The following is a 19,495-nucleotide window of genomic DNA, read 5'->3' on the forward strand; positions in this document are numbered from 1 at the left end:
CTAATCTTCGCTTATTTTTTATTTACTTAGTTCTGTCAGTTTTTGTTTCACATTTTTCTGTTGTCTATTTCTGGGTTCTCTTTGTGAATTTATGCTGTATATCAAAGTCCTTAAATGTTTTCTTTCTTTCAGCTCATTTTAAAATACTGAGATAGTTTTCATTTACTTTGTTATCTTCATTTTTCTGGTGTGTTCACATTCTGCAGGTCTGGCTTTCCAAGGTGCTACTCACACCTTTAGAGGTTTATTTTGCTGTCACAAGACTTCCTTGGATCTGCTTTCTCTGGATTCTTCCCCTATCCACTACTATTTTTACTTTCTCTTACCCTTACCCAGTGTTTTGTACTATTCAATTTTGTTTCTGAAACTAGCAGTTTTCTTTGTGTATGTGGGTTTGTTCTTCTGGAGGAAAACACTATGCTGGATCATTCTGAAATCAAGGACCTAGTTCACCACAACCTAGTTCACCACAGCACTCTTTGATCTCTTGCTGATTCTGTGTAGTTTTTACCCACTTACCTGTAATTCAGAACCTCTGATGTTTTCTTTGAATGTTTCAGTTGCTCTCAAACCTATTTTTTTTTAGTTTTAGCGAGAAATGATATCTCAGATTAGAGTGGTGGCAGTGAAGATGAAGAGAATTGGACATTAAGAGAGATATTTTGGTGATACAATCAAGGAGGATTGCTTATGGACTAATGTAAAAGTGAAGAGGTTCTCAAAAATGGTTTTGGGCTTGAGCAACTGGACGGTTTTATAGAAATGGGGAAAACTGGAAGATGAATGATTGGTAATGACAGAAGCAGGCACTCTGTGTGGTTATATTAAGTTTGAAGGACCTATTATATAGCCAAGTGAATGTATCAAAGAAATGTCTTTGAATTAAGAGGAAAAGGTCTATTTAGATGTCACTTCCTTTGGAAGCCTTTCCTGAATGCCCACTTCTCATTCCATTAATTTTGTTACCCTCCAAACCAGAGCATCCTTCAGTACTATTGTAGCTTTTATCAAGTTTATATTGCAATTTCCTGTTTATTGGTCTATTTACTCTGTTAGATTGTGAGTTGTTTGTGGAATAGAATCTGTTCATTTTTTTCTCAGGTTCTTTACTGGCTGAATGGTGATAGCCAGCTCTTATTATTTGTTTAAGGCATGCATATAAAAAGGCAGTCAATTCTATTTTTTTCCTAAGACTGCAATTGTTGAAAATTATTTTCCAAATTCAGCCATAATTTGCCTCGATCTTCTATTTAATTGGGGATATACCTATGAGACTAGGTGCTATTAATTTGTCCGAATATTGACTGGTAATTTGCTTAGATCACATGTGATCTTATGTCTGGATGGGTATATTTGTCTTTCAAACTAAGCATGTAATAAAAATCTCAACACTGTTTTCACATGCAATATCTTAAACTATGTCTCCTCAAATATATTTTTGTATTATCTTCTACATCCAAATGCAGGATTTAATGTTTATACCATTAAATTTAATCTTACTAGATTCAGCACTCAAATCCAGAAGTAGAGTTATTTTTGGATCCTGTATATATATTTAAATATCTTGACTTATACTGTAACCTCCTTGTGCTCAGTGGCAGAAGTTGGGAGCATAGCAAATGTGCCAAAGTCAGATTCTAGGTCCTTGTCTCCAGCTTCACCTAGAAAATACTTCCCAGTTAATAGAAAATTAACTTTATGATAGAGTTAACAAAAAGTGTGTTTTGTCAAAATAGTTTTTGTTTTAAAAATTTGCAAAACCACTTTCTAGAGCAAGTCAATAGTAACTTCTCCAAGAATGTAGTTAACACCACACCCTTATCCGTCCCCCAACTTGCTACCCCACCTAATTTAAATGATTTTAATATTAAAATATTGCATGATTTACACAGTGTTGATGAGATTGGGTGCTGCTAATTTTAATAAATCATTTATCTATTTAAGTTATTTGGAAAAGATCATGGTAATTTGGTGTCTTAGTAAATATTCTTATATAGTTTTGAATTCTTACCCTCCACTTTTCAACACAAAATGGACTTATGCAAAAGAATTTATCAATTCTAAAAATGCTTACAATTCACTTGATCTTTACTTTCTGTGAAAACAAGCTGCATTTTTTTTGCCATGTTCAGAAAAGAAATTTAGCCATTTTTTGTGGCTAATTCCAGTCTGTTTGCTACTCTGGTTCTTCTTTTCCTTCTCCTTTCGCTAGTATACCAGATGTGTTAAAAAGAAGGGCAGTAGTATTGTAGTAGTAGCAAATAATCTTATACCAACAGTCTCATGGAATAAAAGTTTGGGATCTAACTCCCTTTCAGACTATTCATTCAACCTGGTATAAACCCAAACAATCATATTATGCTTCAGCTCCTATTTAACGTTTCAGTGAAATCTCAAGAAAAAACACTGTTAAAAGTCCCACCTATGTGCAGATATAACACCATCTAAATTTATTTACTTTTTTGAATAAGAGCCTTTTTTGGATATGAATACTATAGCCTATTTTTCTTATTTCTAATGACTCCATGTTGGATTCTGATGGTATTCCCACAAGATCACACAGTCGACTTGATAGTACAACTGAGACCAGAATCCTGGGATTTGAATTCCCAGGATTACTCTTTCTACTATACCATGGTGATGCTCAAATGCTTACAGGAAGTGCTTATCATATAAAAGGGAGCACCAGAGTAAAAAAAAAAAAAGTATGAAAGAGTTTCAAGGTAATGCACCCTCACAGCCCTTTCCACTTATAAATTCTTTCTTCTTCAGTTTCAAGTGTTTAGTTGGTCACATTTTTAAACTTAAAACTGAGCTCCAGTCTGAATATCAGCTTTTCATAAGCAAGATGTAGAATGAATGGAGTTGTTACAACTTTACACTGTGATCTGAGAGGTCCTGAGAGGTTTCATTATTTCCACTCTCACTCCCAAAATAAAATCATCTTTGGCTGGGAAATGATCATTTACATAAAACAATCTGTAGAAATTAAAACACTTTAATATAATATAAACATTTCCAGAATATAGACTGATTTTGTATCAGTACTTTTTGAGAGCTTTTTAAAACTATATATCATCTAAACTTATTACAGACAGTTTCATTTTCCACTTTTAGAACTAGAAAATACAAAAATACACTGCAAATTAGATTTAACAAACAAAAAAAAAACTGATCTAAATTGTTTCATACATTTTTCTTAGAGAAAATCAAAAAACAAACACACAATAACAATAAAATACCAACACTAACACAAACCCAAACAAGGAATGGATTTTGTAATGCCTCGTAATTCTCTCATTTAAAATAAATTAATCTTTCATGGGCAAATAATTCACCACTACAGCAATTTGATGAATAGAAGTAGAGACAACCTCATTAAGCAAAATTACATTTTATATAAGAAATGTAATTTTTTTAAAAAATGAGAAAAACTAACTTGAGGAAAAGGCATATTGAATACTTTTACTCCACTTGGCTTTTGTTAGAGGTTAAAGTTAACTGTTCACTTAGGAAGCATTCAAGTAACATAAATTTTATGAAATCAAACTTTTCAACTTATTTCTTCAATTCAACCTTAAGGGAACAAAACTAAAAAGTTCAAATTCCAAGCATAGACTCCTCCCAAAGCATTGTCTTTCTTCAACAGATTTCCTTTTCTTTTCTGTTCTTGTGTTCTTATGTTCTTCTTTCTCAGAGGCTAGATTTATGCTTGTTTCTTCTTTCAATTCAATTTCAATTTTTACACCCCCTAAAACTAAGCTTTCCTGAATAGCCAATGATCATATCTTCCTATGCTTTTCTTCACTGGCTGTTCTTGTTTTTGTCTAAATCCATTTTCTAAACTGATTTCTTCATTTCATCCTTGGGTAAACAAAATGAAATTCCTAAAACAGACTCATCCCAAAACATTGACTCTGTCTTTTCTTCAACAGAATTCTTTTTCTCTCATGTTCTGGTTGTGTTCTTATGTTCTTCTTATGTTCTTTCTCAGTATATTTAAGCTTGTTTGTTTCTTCTTTCAATTCAATTTCAAATTATAAACACAAAAACTAAGCTTTCTGGAGCTGACACTAACTATATCCACTGGTATTTTTCTTCTGGATGTTCCTGTCTTTGTCTAAATCCATAACTGATTTCTTCAATTCATCCTTGGGTAAACAAAACTAAAAATTCAAAATCCAAGAATAGATTCATCCCAAAGCATTTCCTCTTCTGTCTTTTCTTCAACAGGTTTCTTTTTCCCTTTCTTGTGCTTACGTTCTTCTTTCTCAGTGGGCACACCATGGCTTTTTTTCTTTTTTCGATGTTTAAGCTTTCCTGAACTGACGCTGACTTGATCTCCCTTTCTTTTCCTTTGTCGGATGCTCTTGTCCTTGTCTAGATTTGTATCACCATAACTCTTTTTCCTTTTATGCTTCGATTGCTCTTTCTCTGACCTGTCTTCACCTTCTTCCAGGTGCCTTCTTCTCTTCTGATGTCTTCGTTTATGACCTGCTTTATGGTCACTGGTATTGTTTTCTGAGAGGTGCTTGTAAACTTCAGATTCTACACTGTATGAGCCAAAGTTATTTTCTTGCTGACTAAGACTCAGGGGTACTGGCTTTTCTGGAAAACAGTCTCTGATGGGTTGACAGGAAGATATAGAGTCTAGTTTCTGTATGCTGTCATGAGCTGGTAAGCAATGAGGTAACTGGTTTTCCACTACTTGGGAAATAGTGTATGATCCTGTGTAAGCATGGGAAGTCTCAAATGGGACTTTTTGCTCAAAAATTCTATGTTTGGGTCTGAAATCAACCTTTTCTTTGTACTTATGGATTTCTATAGAGCTATCACTAACCTTTCTGAAGCAAGTCTTTGGCTCTAGTCCTCTGGCTTTCTGCACTTTGATGTAATCTTCTAGCTCATCTTGGAAAGAATAATAAGTTCTGTTTGAATGAACTGGTAACCAATAATGCAACTTGCTTTCCACTGGTGAAATATTGTATGGTTGTTGGTAAGTCTGGGAAGTCTCAAGTGAAAATCTTTGCTCAAACATTTGTTGTCTGGGTCCAGAGTCAACTTCTCTGTACCCATGGGTCTCTATAGAGTTCTCTCTTATCTTTCTGAAACAAAACTTTGGATCTAGTCCTCTCGCTTTCTGCACTTTGATGTAATCTTCCAGTTCATCTTGGAAAGAGTCATATGTCTTCTTTGAATGAGCTGGTAAACAATGAGGTAAATGGTTTTCTGCTGTTTGTGAAATACTGTATGATCCTGGGTATGTCCAGAAAGTCTCACATGGGAGTCTCTGTTCAAACACTGTATGTGTGGATCTAGAATCAACTACTTCCCTGTACCAACGGGCTTCCAAAGAACTCTCTTCCATCTTCCTGAAACAAATCTTGGGCTCTGGTCCTCTTGATTTCTGCATTTTGATGTAATCTTCACATTCATCTTGGTAAGAGTCTTGTGTCTTCTTGGGATTCTTCACTAGACTGATAATAATGGATTCTCTGCAAAGAAAAGAGTAGAAAGTTCTTGTTACTAGGCTATTTTATTCTGAACACTTTCTTTGTTTTAAAAAGATTAGTCTGGAAAAAACAACAACAAAAGTCCAAACAAATATTAAAAGCTTACTTCAATATAAACGCTGTAAATCATCACTTTTTATGCTAAAAAGAAGCAGCAGGAACAGTCATATTTCTCAGGCACCTCACAATTTTTTAAATACAAAAAAAATTTCAGGGCTGAGATGAAAGGGAAGATGGGTACAAACATGCAGACATAGCTGATACTGCCTTAGTACTAAACATGTAAGACATGTTGGGATATGTGGGAAAGAACAAATAATATTTAATGCCCTGAGGATTGTCTGATTTGAATGTCACATTATTTTAAAAGTTTTAATTAGTTCTTTGTATAGAGCTATAAATGTAATGGATATTTGTTCTGGAACCCTGAGATTTTATTTTATTTTATTTTTTTATTTTCATTTTTCCTTTATTTTTTTATTATTTTTTTTCAATATATGAAGTTTATTGTCAAATTGGTTTCCATACAACACCCAGTGCTCATCCCAAAAGGTGCCCTCCTCAACACCCATCACCCACCCTCCCTTCCTTCCCACCCCCCATCAACCCTCAGTTTGTTCTCAGTTTTTAAGAGTCTCTTATGCTTTGGCTCTCTCCCACTCTAACCTCTTTTTTTTTCTTCCCCTCCCCCATGGGTTTCTGTTAAGTTTCTCAGGATCCACATAAGAGTGAAAACATATGGTATCTGTCTTTCTCTGTATGGCTTATTTCACTTAGCATCACACTCTCCAGTTCCATCCACGTTGCTACAAAGGGCCATATTTCATTCTTTCTCATTGCCACGTAGTACTCCATTGTGTATATAAACCACAATTTCTTTATCCATTCATCAGTTGATGGACATTTAGGCTCTTTCCATAATTTGGCTATTGTTGAGAGTGCTGCTATAAACATTGGGGTACAAGTGCCCCTATGCATCAGTACTCCTGTATCCCTTGGGTAAATTCCTAGCAGTGCTATTGCTGGGTCATAGGGTAGGTCTTTTTAATTTTTTGAGGAACCTCCACACTGTTTTCCAGAGTGGCTTGGAACCCTGAGATTTTAAAAAAGAGTCTAAATGAAGGTTAATTTGGTGAATTGCACAATTTAGTTCCTACGTATTCAGACTCAAAGTAGATATTTTCAACTAGAATAAAATAATATAACAGAAACACTATGGTTTGATTTTCAAAGCAACAAACCAAAAATACAATACCCAAGTGCCCCTCTGTCCTGCTATCTGACTGATCAAGTCCCTAATTGTCTACTTAATCCTCTCCTCCTTGAAACAATAGAATAGAATCGAATAAATATTTATTGTGCTATTGTGTGCCAGGCCAGGAAACTTACATATATTTTTGTATTTCATTATAACCACTTTAAATTGGAACTGTCTAAAGTTATACACTTGTTAGAAAGACAAATCTGATATTCCAGCCCAGGTCTAACAGCAAGACCTTTGTTCATAACCACTATACCTTGCTGAAAGGATGATGACCAGACCACTGTATCCCTGGAACTAAGCCAACCTTCCAGGAATTATTTGAATTTTCATGGCTCAATGAGAATGAGAAGAACAATGCTGTTTGGTCAGAAGAGGTGCCAATTATCCAGCTCTGCAAGTATACTATCATGGCTAGAGAACTCCCTAGGAGATTCTAGTACCATGCACTTTGTGACAAATACCATTAACTGTATTTGGTATTCATACAGTATTTATGTATTCATAAAATACATGCAAGGGTACTTGACAGAAGCCCTACTCTCTGGTATCACAGGAGCATTTTAGCAGAAAATACTCACTTAATTTGGTGTTCATTTCCTTGCATATGGGACCGGAACATTTCTAAAGATGTAAAGGTGATATTACAAATATGGCAAACGTAGGTCCTCATACTAAATGCTGAAAAAAGAGAGAGTCAAATTTAAGGAGGTCAATATGGACAGGAATTTACTAGAGATCATCTACAGAACTTTCCCAATTTAAAGATAAGGCCCAGAGAGGTCAAAAGACTTGGTCAAAGTCAAAGAGCAGGTCAGTAATAGAGCTAACCTCTCAGAGCCCATGTTTCTTAATTTAAAGCCCAGAATTCTTCACACTACACTACACTACACTGCTTCTTTAGCCTTGGCCTCTTTCTTGAGACTATTATCTGCCTGCCTATTGTTTCTACATGGAAGTGCAGTAGACACTTCAAATTTAGTATGCCCAATTAACCTTTGCCTCTTAATCCCTTAATCAACCTCTTTTTTCTTGCCCCTAGTTCTCTTGCCATCCAACAAAAACCTGAAATGTTCCAAAAGATTAAACAAAAGCAAAGTTTTACTCTCTTACATGAAATCACTGTAGTGCATTAGTTTACCAAAAGTAATTCCCACAGACAGATATTAGAAAAGAGAGAGGTTCAGTGAGCCCCACTCTCAGGATAAAAGCTGAAAGAAAAATTCTAAAACAAAACTACTAGTTACTACTTCAAAAGAGTCAAAAACTATAGAATAGGTATGCCAGCTATTTCTCTGTTCTGCTTCTTAGGTAGAGCTGAAAGCAGAGGATAAATTAATCTTTATTTTCTTAACCTCATCATCCTTCCAATTTCTCTTTGGTCAGAGGTAGAAAATTAATAAATTTCATAAGCCAAATATAAAATAATCCCACCCTAAAGAAGAGGCAATAAATTGGTGGATGCAGTAATTTTAAGATGAAGCAAGTTCATCTTTTAAATCAAACAGCAACTTAATCATTCAAATGATGCTAAATTAATCAAGGATATTGGTCTTGTCCAAGCAAATATTATTCATAGAAACAGAAGACTATTGTTAATGAGAAAGAAAGATGCAACTTTGAATAACATGAGGACTCTGCTTACTACTGACATAACTCTAGTGGGCCAAGGAGAGCTCAGCAGGTTATGCCAAAGACTGAATGAATGATTCCTTGTAACTATCTTTTCTCCCAGTGGTCTGATTTCATGTTAATCAAGTCTACTTCTGATTATAATTCGGCTTCTCATATTCTTTGATACCAAAAAAGGAATACCCTGGATGATATATCCAGGTTTTAAAAACCCTAGGAACTGAAAAAAGATATTATCCTCTCCTACCATAAATCAATACCAGAATGACAATATATTAACTTAAATTACAATGTTTCCCAGACTCCAGAATTACTTGAAGTATTATTTAAAATATAGATCCTTAAGGAGCGCATGCTCAGTTGGTTGAGCATCCGACTTCGGCTCAGGTCATGATCTCATAGTTCATGAGTTCTAGCCCCACGTTGGGCTCTGTGCTGACAGCTTGGAGCCTGGAGCCTGCTTCAGATTCTGTGTCTCCCTCTCTCTCTGCCCTTCCCCCACTTGTGCTCTGTCATTCTCTCTCTCTCAAAAATAAATAAACATTAAAAAATTAAAATATAGATCCCTAAGCCTCTCCCTCTAAAACATGATCCTCTGTCTCTGGGACAGGGAATTTATGTTTTAACAATACCCCAGGTAATTATTCTTAGAGAATGTGTGGGGAATACACTAAGAGAATACCTTTATAGATCCTTGATTATTTATCAGCGTTTTCTAAGTTTGTGGTCTCGTCAGTCCCTGATTTGAGGCTGGTCAACCTTGAAGATTTTGGACTTCCTGCAAAGCTAAGGACTAAATCCAGGAGTCTGCATGTTCACAACAATCCTTTTTTTTTTTTTTTAATTTTTTTTTTAATGTTTTTTATTTATTTTTGGGACAGAGAGAGACAGAGCATGAACGGGCGGGAGAGGGGCAGAGAGAGAGGGAGACACAGAATCGGAAACAGGCTCCAGGCTCCGAGCCATCAGCCCAGAGCCTGACGCGGGGCTCGAACTCACGGACCGCGAGATCGTGACCTGGCTGAAGTCGGACGCTTAACCCACTGCGCCACCCAGGCGCCCCAACAACAATCCTTTTCAAAAAATTATCAATACCCTTATTTAACAACTGTGGAAATTAAAGCTCATATTTGCTTGGCCAACACCATACATTTTGAGAACACCCAAGTTATGCAAGATAAGCAGGAATCCTGGTTTCGTCTGTGTTAATGGTGCTCAATGTTAGCTACACATTAGAACCATGTGGAAAACTTTAAAAATATTAATGTTACAGCTCCACATTGGACCATTTAAATCAGAATCTCCAGGAGCAGAACCAGGCTTTCTTACTTTTTGAAAGTGTTTTACAATAGCCAAATTATGGAAAGAGCCTAAATGTCCATCAACTGATGAATGGATAAAGAAATTGTGGTTTATATACACAATGGAGTACTACGTGGCAATGAGAAAGAATGAAATATGGCCCTTTGTAGCAACGTGGATGGAACTGGAGAGTGTGATGCTAAGTGAAATAAGCCATACAGAGAAAGACAGATACCATATGTTTTCACTCTTATGTGGATCCTGAGAAACTTAACAGAAACCCATGGGGGAGGGGAAGAAAAAAAAAGAGGTTAGAGTGGGAGAGAGCCAAAGCATAAGAGACTGTTAAAAACTGAGAACAAACTGAGGGTTGATGGGGGGTGGGAGGGAGGGCAGGGTGGGTGATGGGTATTGAGGAGGGCACCTTTTGGGATGAGCACTGGGTGTTGTATGGAAACCAATTTGACAATAAATTTCATATATTAAAACAAAAACAACAACAAAAATAAATAAAATAGAAAGTGTTTTAGATGATTTTTCTATACAACTGTTGTTGAGCACCACTCCCCTAAATTATCAAGCTGATGATCTTCATTATGATTATAAACTCAGATTATATTTTAGGGGTTTTACCTATTTGTTTAGTGCTTATAAAGAATATAGTATTCATAATGTTCTCCTCAGTTCCTCCTTTGCTTCTTCGCAGATTATATCAGGAGATTATAATATACGTAATAGAGATGTTTAGAGAAGCTTCAGGTCACATATAAAAGATACAGAGGCAGTTCTGGAACTGTAGTCTGATTACTATTACCTTAGCCTTTGTCTTTTTCATACACTGATATTCTGTGTTGTTTCCTAGATACAGACATCTCATAAAATAATATATTCAAAAAATATATCTCAAAAAATAATACAAAAAAATATATACTAAATGGTATAAACCTTTTCTGTGAAGATATGAAGCTTATTTATTGGCTCCAAGATCAGAATTCTTGGTCTAATTCTCTGCAACCTGACTCCCCTGTTTCTTTTTCTTTTCCTCTTTTAAATTGAAGTGGAATTAATATATAGTGCCATATCAGTTTCAGACACACAATATAATGATTAAACAATTCTATACATTACTTAGTGCTCATCAAGATAAGTGTACTCTAAATCCTATTTATCCACTGTGTTTCTTACACTTTCTATTCTCTTATCTGAGTCTGCTCCTTGGCCCTGTCCAGCTTTATTGCCTTCAGCTCTGCTAGGACTCCTTGTTTCTGACTTTACCCAGAAACTCAAGCTTCTCTGCATCTCATACCACTCAGAATCTTCCATAACCTAACAATTGTGGGGCCCACTTTTCTCCTAACCACAGTCCTATCTCATAACTCCCCAGACTAAGATCTTTGTTTTCAAAGAATAGATTGGGGGAAATTCATGTCTTTATAGTCTAATGTTGTGGTTCTCAATCTTGGCTCTATAGCCCAATCACTTGGGGAGTTAAAAAATATAAAACAAAACACTAATGTATAGGTTCTAGGGATTCTAATTTAATTTATTTGAGGGATGGCTTGAGCATTGAGATTTCTAAAAGCTCCCTGCATGATTCTAACATGTAGTCAAGGTGAGAACCATTGGTCTAATAGCTTAAATGAAAAGTAATCAATTGAGAGTTGCATGTAAACAAAAATGCAACTCAATGTGGGATTTAGTTTATGAGGAAAAATTGAAAATGTCTAATTTACCTATTTTAAAATTATGACAGAAGAACAAAACATTTTAAAAAAGTAACATTTGTTTAGAACCTATTCTGTGATGGGTACTGCACATACTGTTTCATTTCATCCTTTGTCAATCCTGTGAAGTAGCCTTATTTTCATTTTACACCTGAAGAATCTGAGATACAATTGGGTAAATGACTTCAAACATATCTCCTTCTAAGGATAAACAAATCTATGTTTACCCTTCTATGTGACACTGCCTCTCAATTAACAGTTAGCAAATATTGAGAAAAAATATATACTCCTTACCATATAAAGCACTGAGATGGATATTGCAGAATAAAATATAATCTTTTGTCTTAAGGAGGCTAATTCAGTTAAGGAGCTATAATTAATGCAATTGTCAATGAACAGTGATATCTGTGAGAAATCACAGGAAGGAGAGAATGTCAGGGGGATGAATGTCAAGGGGAGAATAGCTAGAGTAGTGAGGGAAGTTATGACGGATCTTGGAGGACAAGAAGAATTTGAATCATAAGGAAGGTAAAAAAGGGCATTCCAGGGGATGAAAACAGTATCAGATATGGCAGAGATAGAAATGAGTATGATGTGTTGATTTCAAATAATCTGTTCAACAAACACTGAGGGCCTATATGGCACCAACCATCATGCTAAATTCTAGGTGTACAAGATGGATAAAATGGGCAGGTTTCTCACAAACCCAAGTGAGAAACAGATATTTAAATAAAGGATTTCATTCTAATTAGGTAAAAGGTAAGAAGTATGCTTAAGGGGTATGGAAGCTCAAAGAAGTAGAGGCACTTAAGCACAGTGTGGTAGTCTGGAGAAGGCTATTGGAAGAGATGATGCCTTAGTTAAACGTGGAAGGATGAAAATTAGTTAACTTGATGAAAAGAGTTGAGAAGATTATTGTGCGTAGAGGGACTAGCATGAAAAAAGCATATAAGTGCTTATAGGAGCTTCTTAAAATTTGGAATTGTTGTAGAATAAAATAGAACAGGACAAGATGGAGAGGCAAAAGGGTGTCAGGTCAGAGAGATGTATATGTTATGCTAAGGAGCCTAGACTTTTTATCCTGTGTATTGTGAAAACTTGAAATGCTTTAAGTAGTAAGTGACATAGTCAGCTGTGTGTTTGAGACAAATCTCTCCTCTAGCTGCAATATGGAGGATAAATTTGAGAGTAACAAACCTTAAAGCAAGGAAACCACATTTATGTAAATATACTAGGCCAGGCAAGAGATAAGGAAGGCATGGGCTAGAACAGATGGAACAGGGAGATTGGTGAAATATACCATTAAAATTGGCATAACTTAGTGACTGATTGAATGTGGGATATAAGTTTACCTGAAGGGTGTGAGAAGGGGAAATGTAGAAGAGTGGAAGAGAGTCTTGGAGAGTGGGGCAGGTTTTAATACCATTGCTGAGAGAAGAGTGAAGAGGAAGGTAAAGATTAAGTAGGACTTCAAGTCCATAGAGGTTGGATTCCAAGACTTTCAAGGTACCCAATCTGTAGCTTTACAAAACTTTCCATAGCATCACCCAGTATTCTGAATATAAAAGTAGAAAAGGTGGACTGTGGAACTGATCTAGGGTTGAATTCTTGCTACTAGGGAGAGAATAACAATGAGGTATAAGTAAAGCCTTCCAAAAGGTTGTTACAGAATTGGGAATGTGAAATTATGGTAGTGCAAACGTAATGGAAGGGTACAGGAAGGAAAAATAGTTCTAATAAGACTTGATAAGACTTGCTGATGGACAGGATGTAGCAAAATTCAGTAGTCGAAGATGCCCTCAAAGATTCAAATGTAGGTGACTAATAAATAGTGGTACTACTGGTAAAGGCCGGAATCTTGGGAAATTAAAGTTGGTTTTAGAGAAGATTATTAATTCCATTTTAGATATATTGAGGTACAGGTGAAGGTGAGACATCTAAGTGCAATAACGAGGCTACAAATTAGTAAAATAAACAAAACAAATACAATAAGTAAAAAATGCATACATACTTTAGTTCCATATCGTTATGGTAGCCATCCCTGTGCTAATAAGATCTGGGCTGGATGAGGGACATGAGGAAAGCAGTGAGAATGATGAAAAAAGACAGAGATTAGGTATAGTAGGAACACATACAAAGTGGATGGAAAATAAGGCAGAGACAGAAAGAAGGGTGAAATGGGTGATAAGTGAAATAATTAAGGTGTCACATGTCAAGTTGTTTTTGTCTTACCACTTGATTGCTTATAATATGGGTTTCTGTTCTGTTCTTTGAAATTCTCACTAGCTAATTTAAATTCTTCAGCCAGTTTTTAAATCCTCAAATATTTACTCTTCTTAAAATGGAATAGTCAAAGTAGTAAGGAAAATTTGTTCTATTATGCTAGTGGTCAGCACTCCCTCCCTGGCCAGATGAAAATTTCACCAAAATCTTTCTTCTCTTATACTAATAACCTTGAAATTTGAGAGTGCTAACATGACCCTCCCTTTAGAAGTGACCAGAGTACACACACTTCTCATAACTGACTCAGTTCCAATTTTACCTAATTCTAGCCATTAAATTAGAAGGTACTTATTTCAGATATCATCACCCCAGCAATAGGAAAAATACTGTAACAAGTAAAAGTTTGGCATTTCTCCAAACATCTACTACTTTATGAAGCCCTACCACTTCTATTTCTACACTTGTCTAAGACAACATTCTTCAAAATCCTAGATAGAAACACAGGTCTCTATGTAACTTTTTGGGATATGTTGAATCATATTAATTAGGAAACTTAAATACTATAAGCATAGGTTAGCACTCAACATATCAAAATTAATAGTGCACGGATTCATATATTAAACTAATCTCTACTGAGGTAGGCCTAATCTGTGCCAGTTTCTATCTTTAACACTTGAAATACAGACAAGTTAGATGAAGTCCTTACCCTCAAAGACCTTACATTCTGGTGGGGGATAAAGACACATACAGAGAAAATTAGACACACAGGCTAAGGAAGCACAGAAGATAAGTCTTGAAGGAAGTGAAAAGGCTTCCAGGGAAGTAGCACGTTAATGAATGAGTAGGAATTGAAGAGAAGATGTTTCAGACAAAACGGCAGCATGAACAAGGGCAGAGAGATGAGAAATAGGGTAATAGTTTCTGGAAACCAAAAGCAGTTTGCAGGTTCTGACCTAACACAGATCATGGCAGGAAGTAGGAGGGGATACGCCTGGAGAAGGCAGGAAGGAACAAGATGGCAAGGAGCTATGAAGCTTAGATTTTTATCCTCAGAAAATAGAGAAACAATCGAGGGTTTTAAAGTGAGGAATGGCACGGAAAGATGTGCACTTTAGGTGAAACACTCTAGTGGTTAAATTAAGGGTAGATTTGGGGAGACAAAACTGATGGCAGGGAGAGTAGTTAGGAGGTTGTGGCAATGTTCTAGAACAATGCTTCTCAAAATTTATTGAGTACAAATGATCTAGGGATCTTGCCAAAATGCAGTTTCTGATTCAGTAGGTCTTCAGTGAGGACTGAGATTCTTTTTCTAACACTCTTGCAAATGATGCTAATGATGCTGGTCACAAACCACACTTTGAGTAGCAAAGCTCTAGGAGAGATGTTGAGGGCCTGATCTAGTGTGGGAAAAGCAGGGCTAGAGATAAGGGAACTGGTAAAACAGTCTTAGCTTTGTGCTTCATTAGATATAAAAAGTGAAGAAGGTAATTTTGGGGGAGTCACAGTCAACTACAGGTTTCTACTTTGAACGAATGGAATTGAAATGGCTATGAAGTATTCAGGTAAAGCAGTAGCTGCCAGTTGGATATGAGTCCAAAGCTTGACAGAAAGGTCATAAGCATACAGATAAGATGAAATCAGGGTAACAGATCAGATCATATTTGTATAGTGAGGGCAAAATGGAGCCACAGGAACACCTACATTTAGGTAATGAATTAAAAAAAGAGGCCCCAAAGAAAACAGAAAAGAAATAGAAACACACAAGAAGAGTAGAGCTTTAGGAGTTACATATGACAAAGATTAGGGCTTTAAGGAGGGAGTGATAAATATTTTCACATGAAGCAAAAAGTTCTAGTAAGGAAATAACTGAAAAAGAACAGTGAGTGGAGGAAGAGAAGTGGGTGGAAGAGAGAATATGAAACGCGAATAAAATACACTAGTAGTGAGAAGGTGCCTGTGGGGGAAAAATGAAAAAAAAAATATGGTTAGAAGAGCAAGTGGATTCCTTCAGTCAGGATCAGAATCTTTATTGTGCCTGAATTCTTGCCACTCTTTCTAGTTCCTTTGTTAATACTCTCTCCTTCCCACTTCTACAAATCTAAATCATATACTTCCTCTACGAACATTTTCTGAACCATGTTTTACTCCCCTGGTTACCAAAAATATGTACACAAAAATTCATGCCTGTAGCCTCTTACAATGAAGTATCATTAACGTAACTAGTTTACACACTTGCTCCTTCAGGGAAAATGGTATACCCTCATTTGTATTCCCAAGAATAAGTAGCCTAGTACCTTAGAGACACTTAAACCATACTTAGTAACTAAATAATATAACTACAGTGTCACTAATTAAAAATGCTTCCTTATGTACCTATGACATAACATGAGACCATGGGAATACCTGTACTCGATTCTATAACTAATGAAGGTCATCTAAACTTTTCTGAGTCTCATTTTCTAGAAACCAACAGATGGACCCTGAAGTCCTTACTCATCTAAAATTCTGTAATCCCATGAGTACTATCAACCTACTACTCAATATGAGTAAAATGATATATACATAAGACAATATGTTTCATAAAATATAACTTTTCTATGAAAGAGTTTTGGTATATTTTTACTGTTTACCATTTGCATCTGATTTTGCTGGAAGAGGTTTCTCTCTTATCTTGTCTACAAACTTCTTCCTAGCTTCATTTCTTTTGTGTTTTTTCCCAACATAATGTTGTTGGGCCATTAATGGACTATTAAAGGAAGCAGGACAGAGCTTGCAATACTTGTTTGGATTATTCAAATCCAAAGCACTGCTGGAAGAGGAAGGCATAGTCTTGTCTTTAATCCCACCTGGAGGAAGCTTGACAGCAAGAGGCTTCAGAAAAGTTGATTCTGCAGAAGTAGTAATAGGCACACCTGCTGAAATAGTTGTAATGAGAAGTGATCAACATGTATTCAGCTATCAGATCTCCATTCATTATAAAGTATTAGGGAAATTCAGAATTCTTTGAAAACTTGCTATCTTTGGACTTTTTCCTCACAGGGCTGTTGGATAAAGGTACTCAGGTTAAAAAGAATTTCCTTCTAAGCAGTGTGGAGGTTCCTCAGAAAATTAAAAATAGACCTACCCTATGACCCAGCAATAGCACTGCTAGGAATTTATCCAAGGGATACAGGAGTACTGATGCATAGGGGCACTTGTACCCCAATGTTTATAGCAGTACTCTCAACAATAGCCAAATTATGGAAAGAGCCTAAATGTCCATCAACTGATGAATGGATAAAGAAATTGTGGTTTATATACACAATGGAATACTACGTGGCAATGAGAAAAAATGAAATATGGCCTTTTGTAGCAACGTGGATGGAACTGGAGAGTGTGATGCTAAGTGAAATAAGCCATACAGAGAAAGACAATACCATATGGTTTCACTCTTATGTGGATCCTGAGAAACGTAACAGAAACCCATGGGGGAGGGGAAGGAAAAAAAAAAAAAGAGGTTAGAGTGGGAGAGAGCCAAAGCATAAGAGACTGTTAAAAACTGAGAACAAACTGAGGGTTGATGGGGGGTGGGAGGGAGGGCAGGGTGGGTGATGGGTATTGAGGAGGGCACCTTTTGGGATGAGCACTGGGTGTTGTATGGAAACCAATTTGACAGTAAATTTCATATATTAAAAAAAATAATAAAAAAGAAAAAAAATTAAAAAAAATAAAAAAAATAAAAAGAATTTCCTTCTGTGAAAACAAAAATTTGGATGCAAGTCTGACACCAAGTTTCTCCAACAAAGGTACAGGAAGGAAGAATATCAGCATTAGCTTTTAGCTTATTACATTAATTTGAAAAATAAACGAAAGCATGAGAGTTTAGGATGATTCTTGAAATTAGTGAGGGTAAAACAGAGGGTGCCAGCTTCTAAGTTGGTGCCTTTCCTGAGTAGCACAGTAAGTGTATTCAGTCCAGATTTGTGGTGTTTGTATCAAAATAAAATTTATGCAGTTATTTAAGGCTATACAATAATGTTTCCATAATTACAGTTATTTCAGAGCTCTTATATTTCATAACCTCTCTGAGCTCAATTTAATGAATTGTGGGGACTGAAAATAAGACTTTACACGATAATTTCTATTGTAGGACAAACTGATTCCAACCCTCTTTGGACCGACAGGAAGAAAAACAAATATGCAAAAATTAGAAATACTAGAATAAGTTTAAAAATAATTCTGATTTAATTTATTAAGATAAAAGTATGTTTTAATGCTGTATGAGGCCTACAATATGAGTTGGAAATTAACGTTGTTAAATTTTCCATGCTATGCATGCCTTATTCCTAAAGTGTTGAAGCTAGTGTGAATGTGGTAACTTATTTATTGCAGAGGATTAATCATCTCATTTTTTGTTCTCATTTTTTGTTCAAAACACAAGTTTGATTTTTCCAGGGTATACTCTTCCACTTTAGGCCAGAAGTGAGATCTTTGTGATAGATATCTCATGTGCTGGTGACTCAACATCACTGGAAGGAGGAAAGAGGCAATGTTTTATAGTTCTCTGTATCTTTGGGATCTAGCATAAAATAAGTGCTCATTACTGATTGATAATGTTGGTGGTACTTTTTCTTTATATTCAGAGGAAAAAGCAGTGAACTATCAAGGTTGAAGGAGAGTCCATAAGGTATGTATTTCTTTTGCTTATAATTATAGTCAGAAAATGCTACACCATAACTATATTATGATGAAGACACTGGTCTGAACATGTGAGAGAATGCTTTAGAAAGTACTAAAGAAAAAAACTGATAGATGGCAAGGGGAAGAAGTAAGAAGGAGCTAAGATTTTGTGATTTGATTAGAACCTGGACAGCTCAGGCTGCTTTTTATTGTTTCTTTATAGCAGCATAGCAAATAACTTGTTTTCATTTGTATTTAATAAACTGAAAAGGAAAGGTCATAACATTTCTTAAAATTCAGCTAGCAATTACAATCTCCATACTAAATGACAAAGACACAGAAAGAGATTACTGGGCAGAAGAACAAGAATCCAGTTATTGCTCCAGAGTGAAAGTCTCTCTAATTAAAAAATGGGTAGCAGGTTGGGAAAAAATGACAGGGAGACCCTGTATGGAAGCTAAAGAGGTGAATATAACCTTACCCAACTCTGGCTGAAATCCTGATGGAGATACCTGATCATGCTCCTCCATTAATTGCTTCAGTTTTTTAGCATGGACTTTTCCCACATAGTGAGACTGAGCAACAACTGGAGAGCTAAATATCATGTTGCAGAGATCACAAAATTTGTTTCTGTCCACTACATTACTCCTATGCACCTGAAATAAGCACAATGTTGAAATAAGCACAATCTTGTTAGAATGATTTGATAACTCAAAGTTTAGAATTATGACATCAATATAGGCCACTTACCTTAAATTTCTTAACATCCATCTTCATTTTCTTACCAGGCACTTCGTTTTGTTCCCCATGAATTTGAGAATAAAACCTAACATTTTGAGCATGTTTCTCACTCTGAAAAAAGATATAATATGACTTTGTACATTCAATGACAGAGGCACCCCAAATTTACACCTCTCTGAATTTCAGGATGGCATTTGTGAGTTGTAATATATGTGGTGTGTACCAAGTTTACGAAAGAGCTTCACATGCTTTTTCAAATCTCTAAATCTCAGTTAAAATGAAAATAATACTATAATTTAGAGGTCAATAACTTTATGTTCTTGTTTTTAACAGGCTCCTGGTTGCTTCTCAGTATCAAATTTCTTCTGCTTACTTACACATCTTGGGCAACATACCCAGATAAAAGACTGCATGTTTCAGCTTCCCTTTCAGCAAAATGT

General features: G+C 35.8%; 1 protein-coding gene across 8 annotated transcripts in view; it reads right to left on the reverse strand.

The window, feature by feature from the left end:
• Positions 1-2,982: 2,982 nt before the first annotated feature.
• Positions 2,983-19,495, reverse strand: part of ZMAT1 (zinc finger matrin-type 1) — a 40,185-nt gene continuing 23,672 nt past the window's right edge. For 2 of the 8 annotated variants that reach the window (XM_058712864.1, XM_058712860.1), the window contains 5 exons: positions 19,065-19,166; positions 18,796-18,970; positions 16,286-16,570; positions 7,356-7,455; positions 2,983-5,495 (listed from right to left, as the gene is read on the reverse strand). In XM_058712864.1, the coding sequence (XP_058568847.1) occupies positions 4,175-5,495; positions 7,356-7,455; positions 16,286-16,570; positions 18,796-18,970; positions 19,065-19,166 (1,983 nt within the window). In that variant the 3' untranslated portion in view covers positions 2,983-4,174. Of the gene's footprint in view, positions 5,496-7,355; positions 7,456-13,443; positions 15,486-16,285; positions 16,571-18,795; positions 18,971-19,064; positions 19,167-19,495 lie in introns of those variants that run through there. The other 6 variants (XM_058712863.1, XM_058712867.1, XM_058712862.1 and 3 more) reach the window with 6 other exon arrangements.

The sequence above is a fragment of the Neofelis nebulosa genome, chromosome X (assembly GCF_028018385.1).
Source record: "Neofelis nebulosa isolate mNeoNeb1 chromosome X, mNeoNeb1.pri, whole genome shotgun sequence".
NCBI lineage: Eukaryota > Metazoa > Chordata > Mammalia > Carnivora > Felidae > Neofelis > Neofelis nebulosa.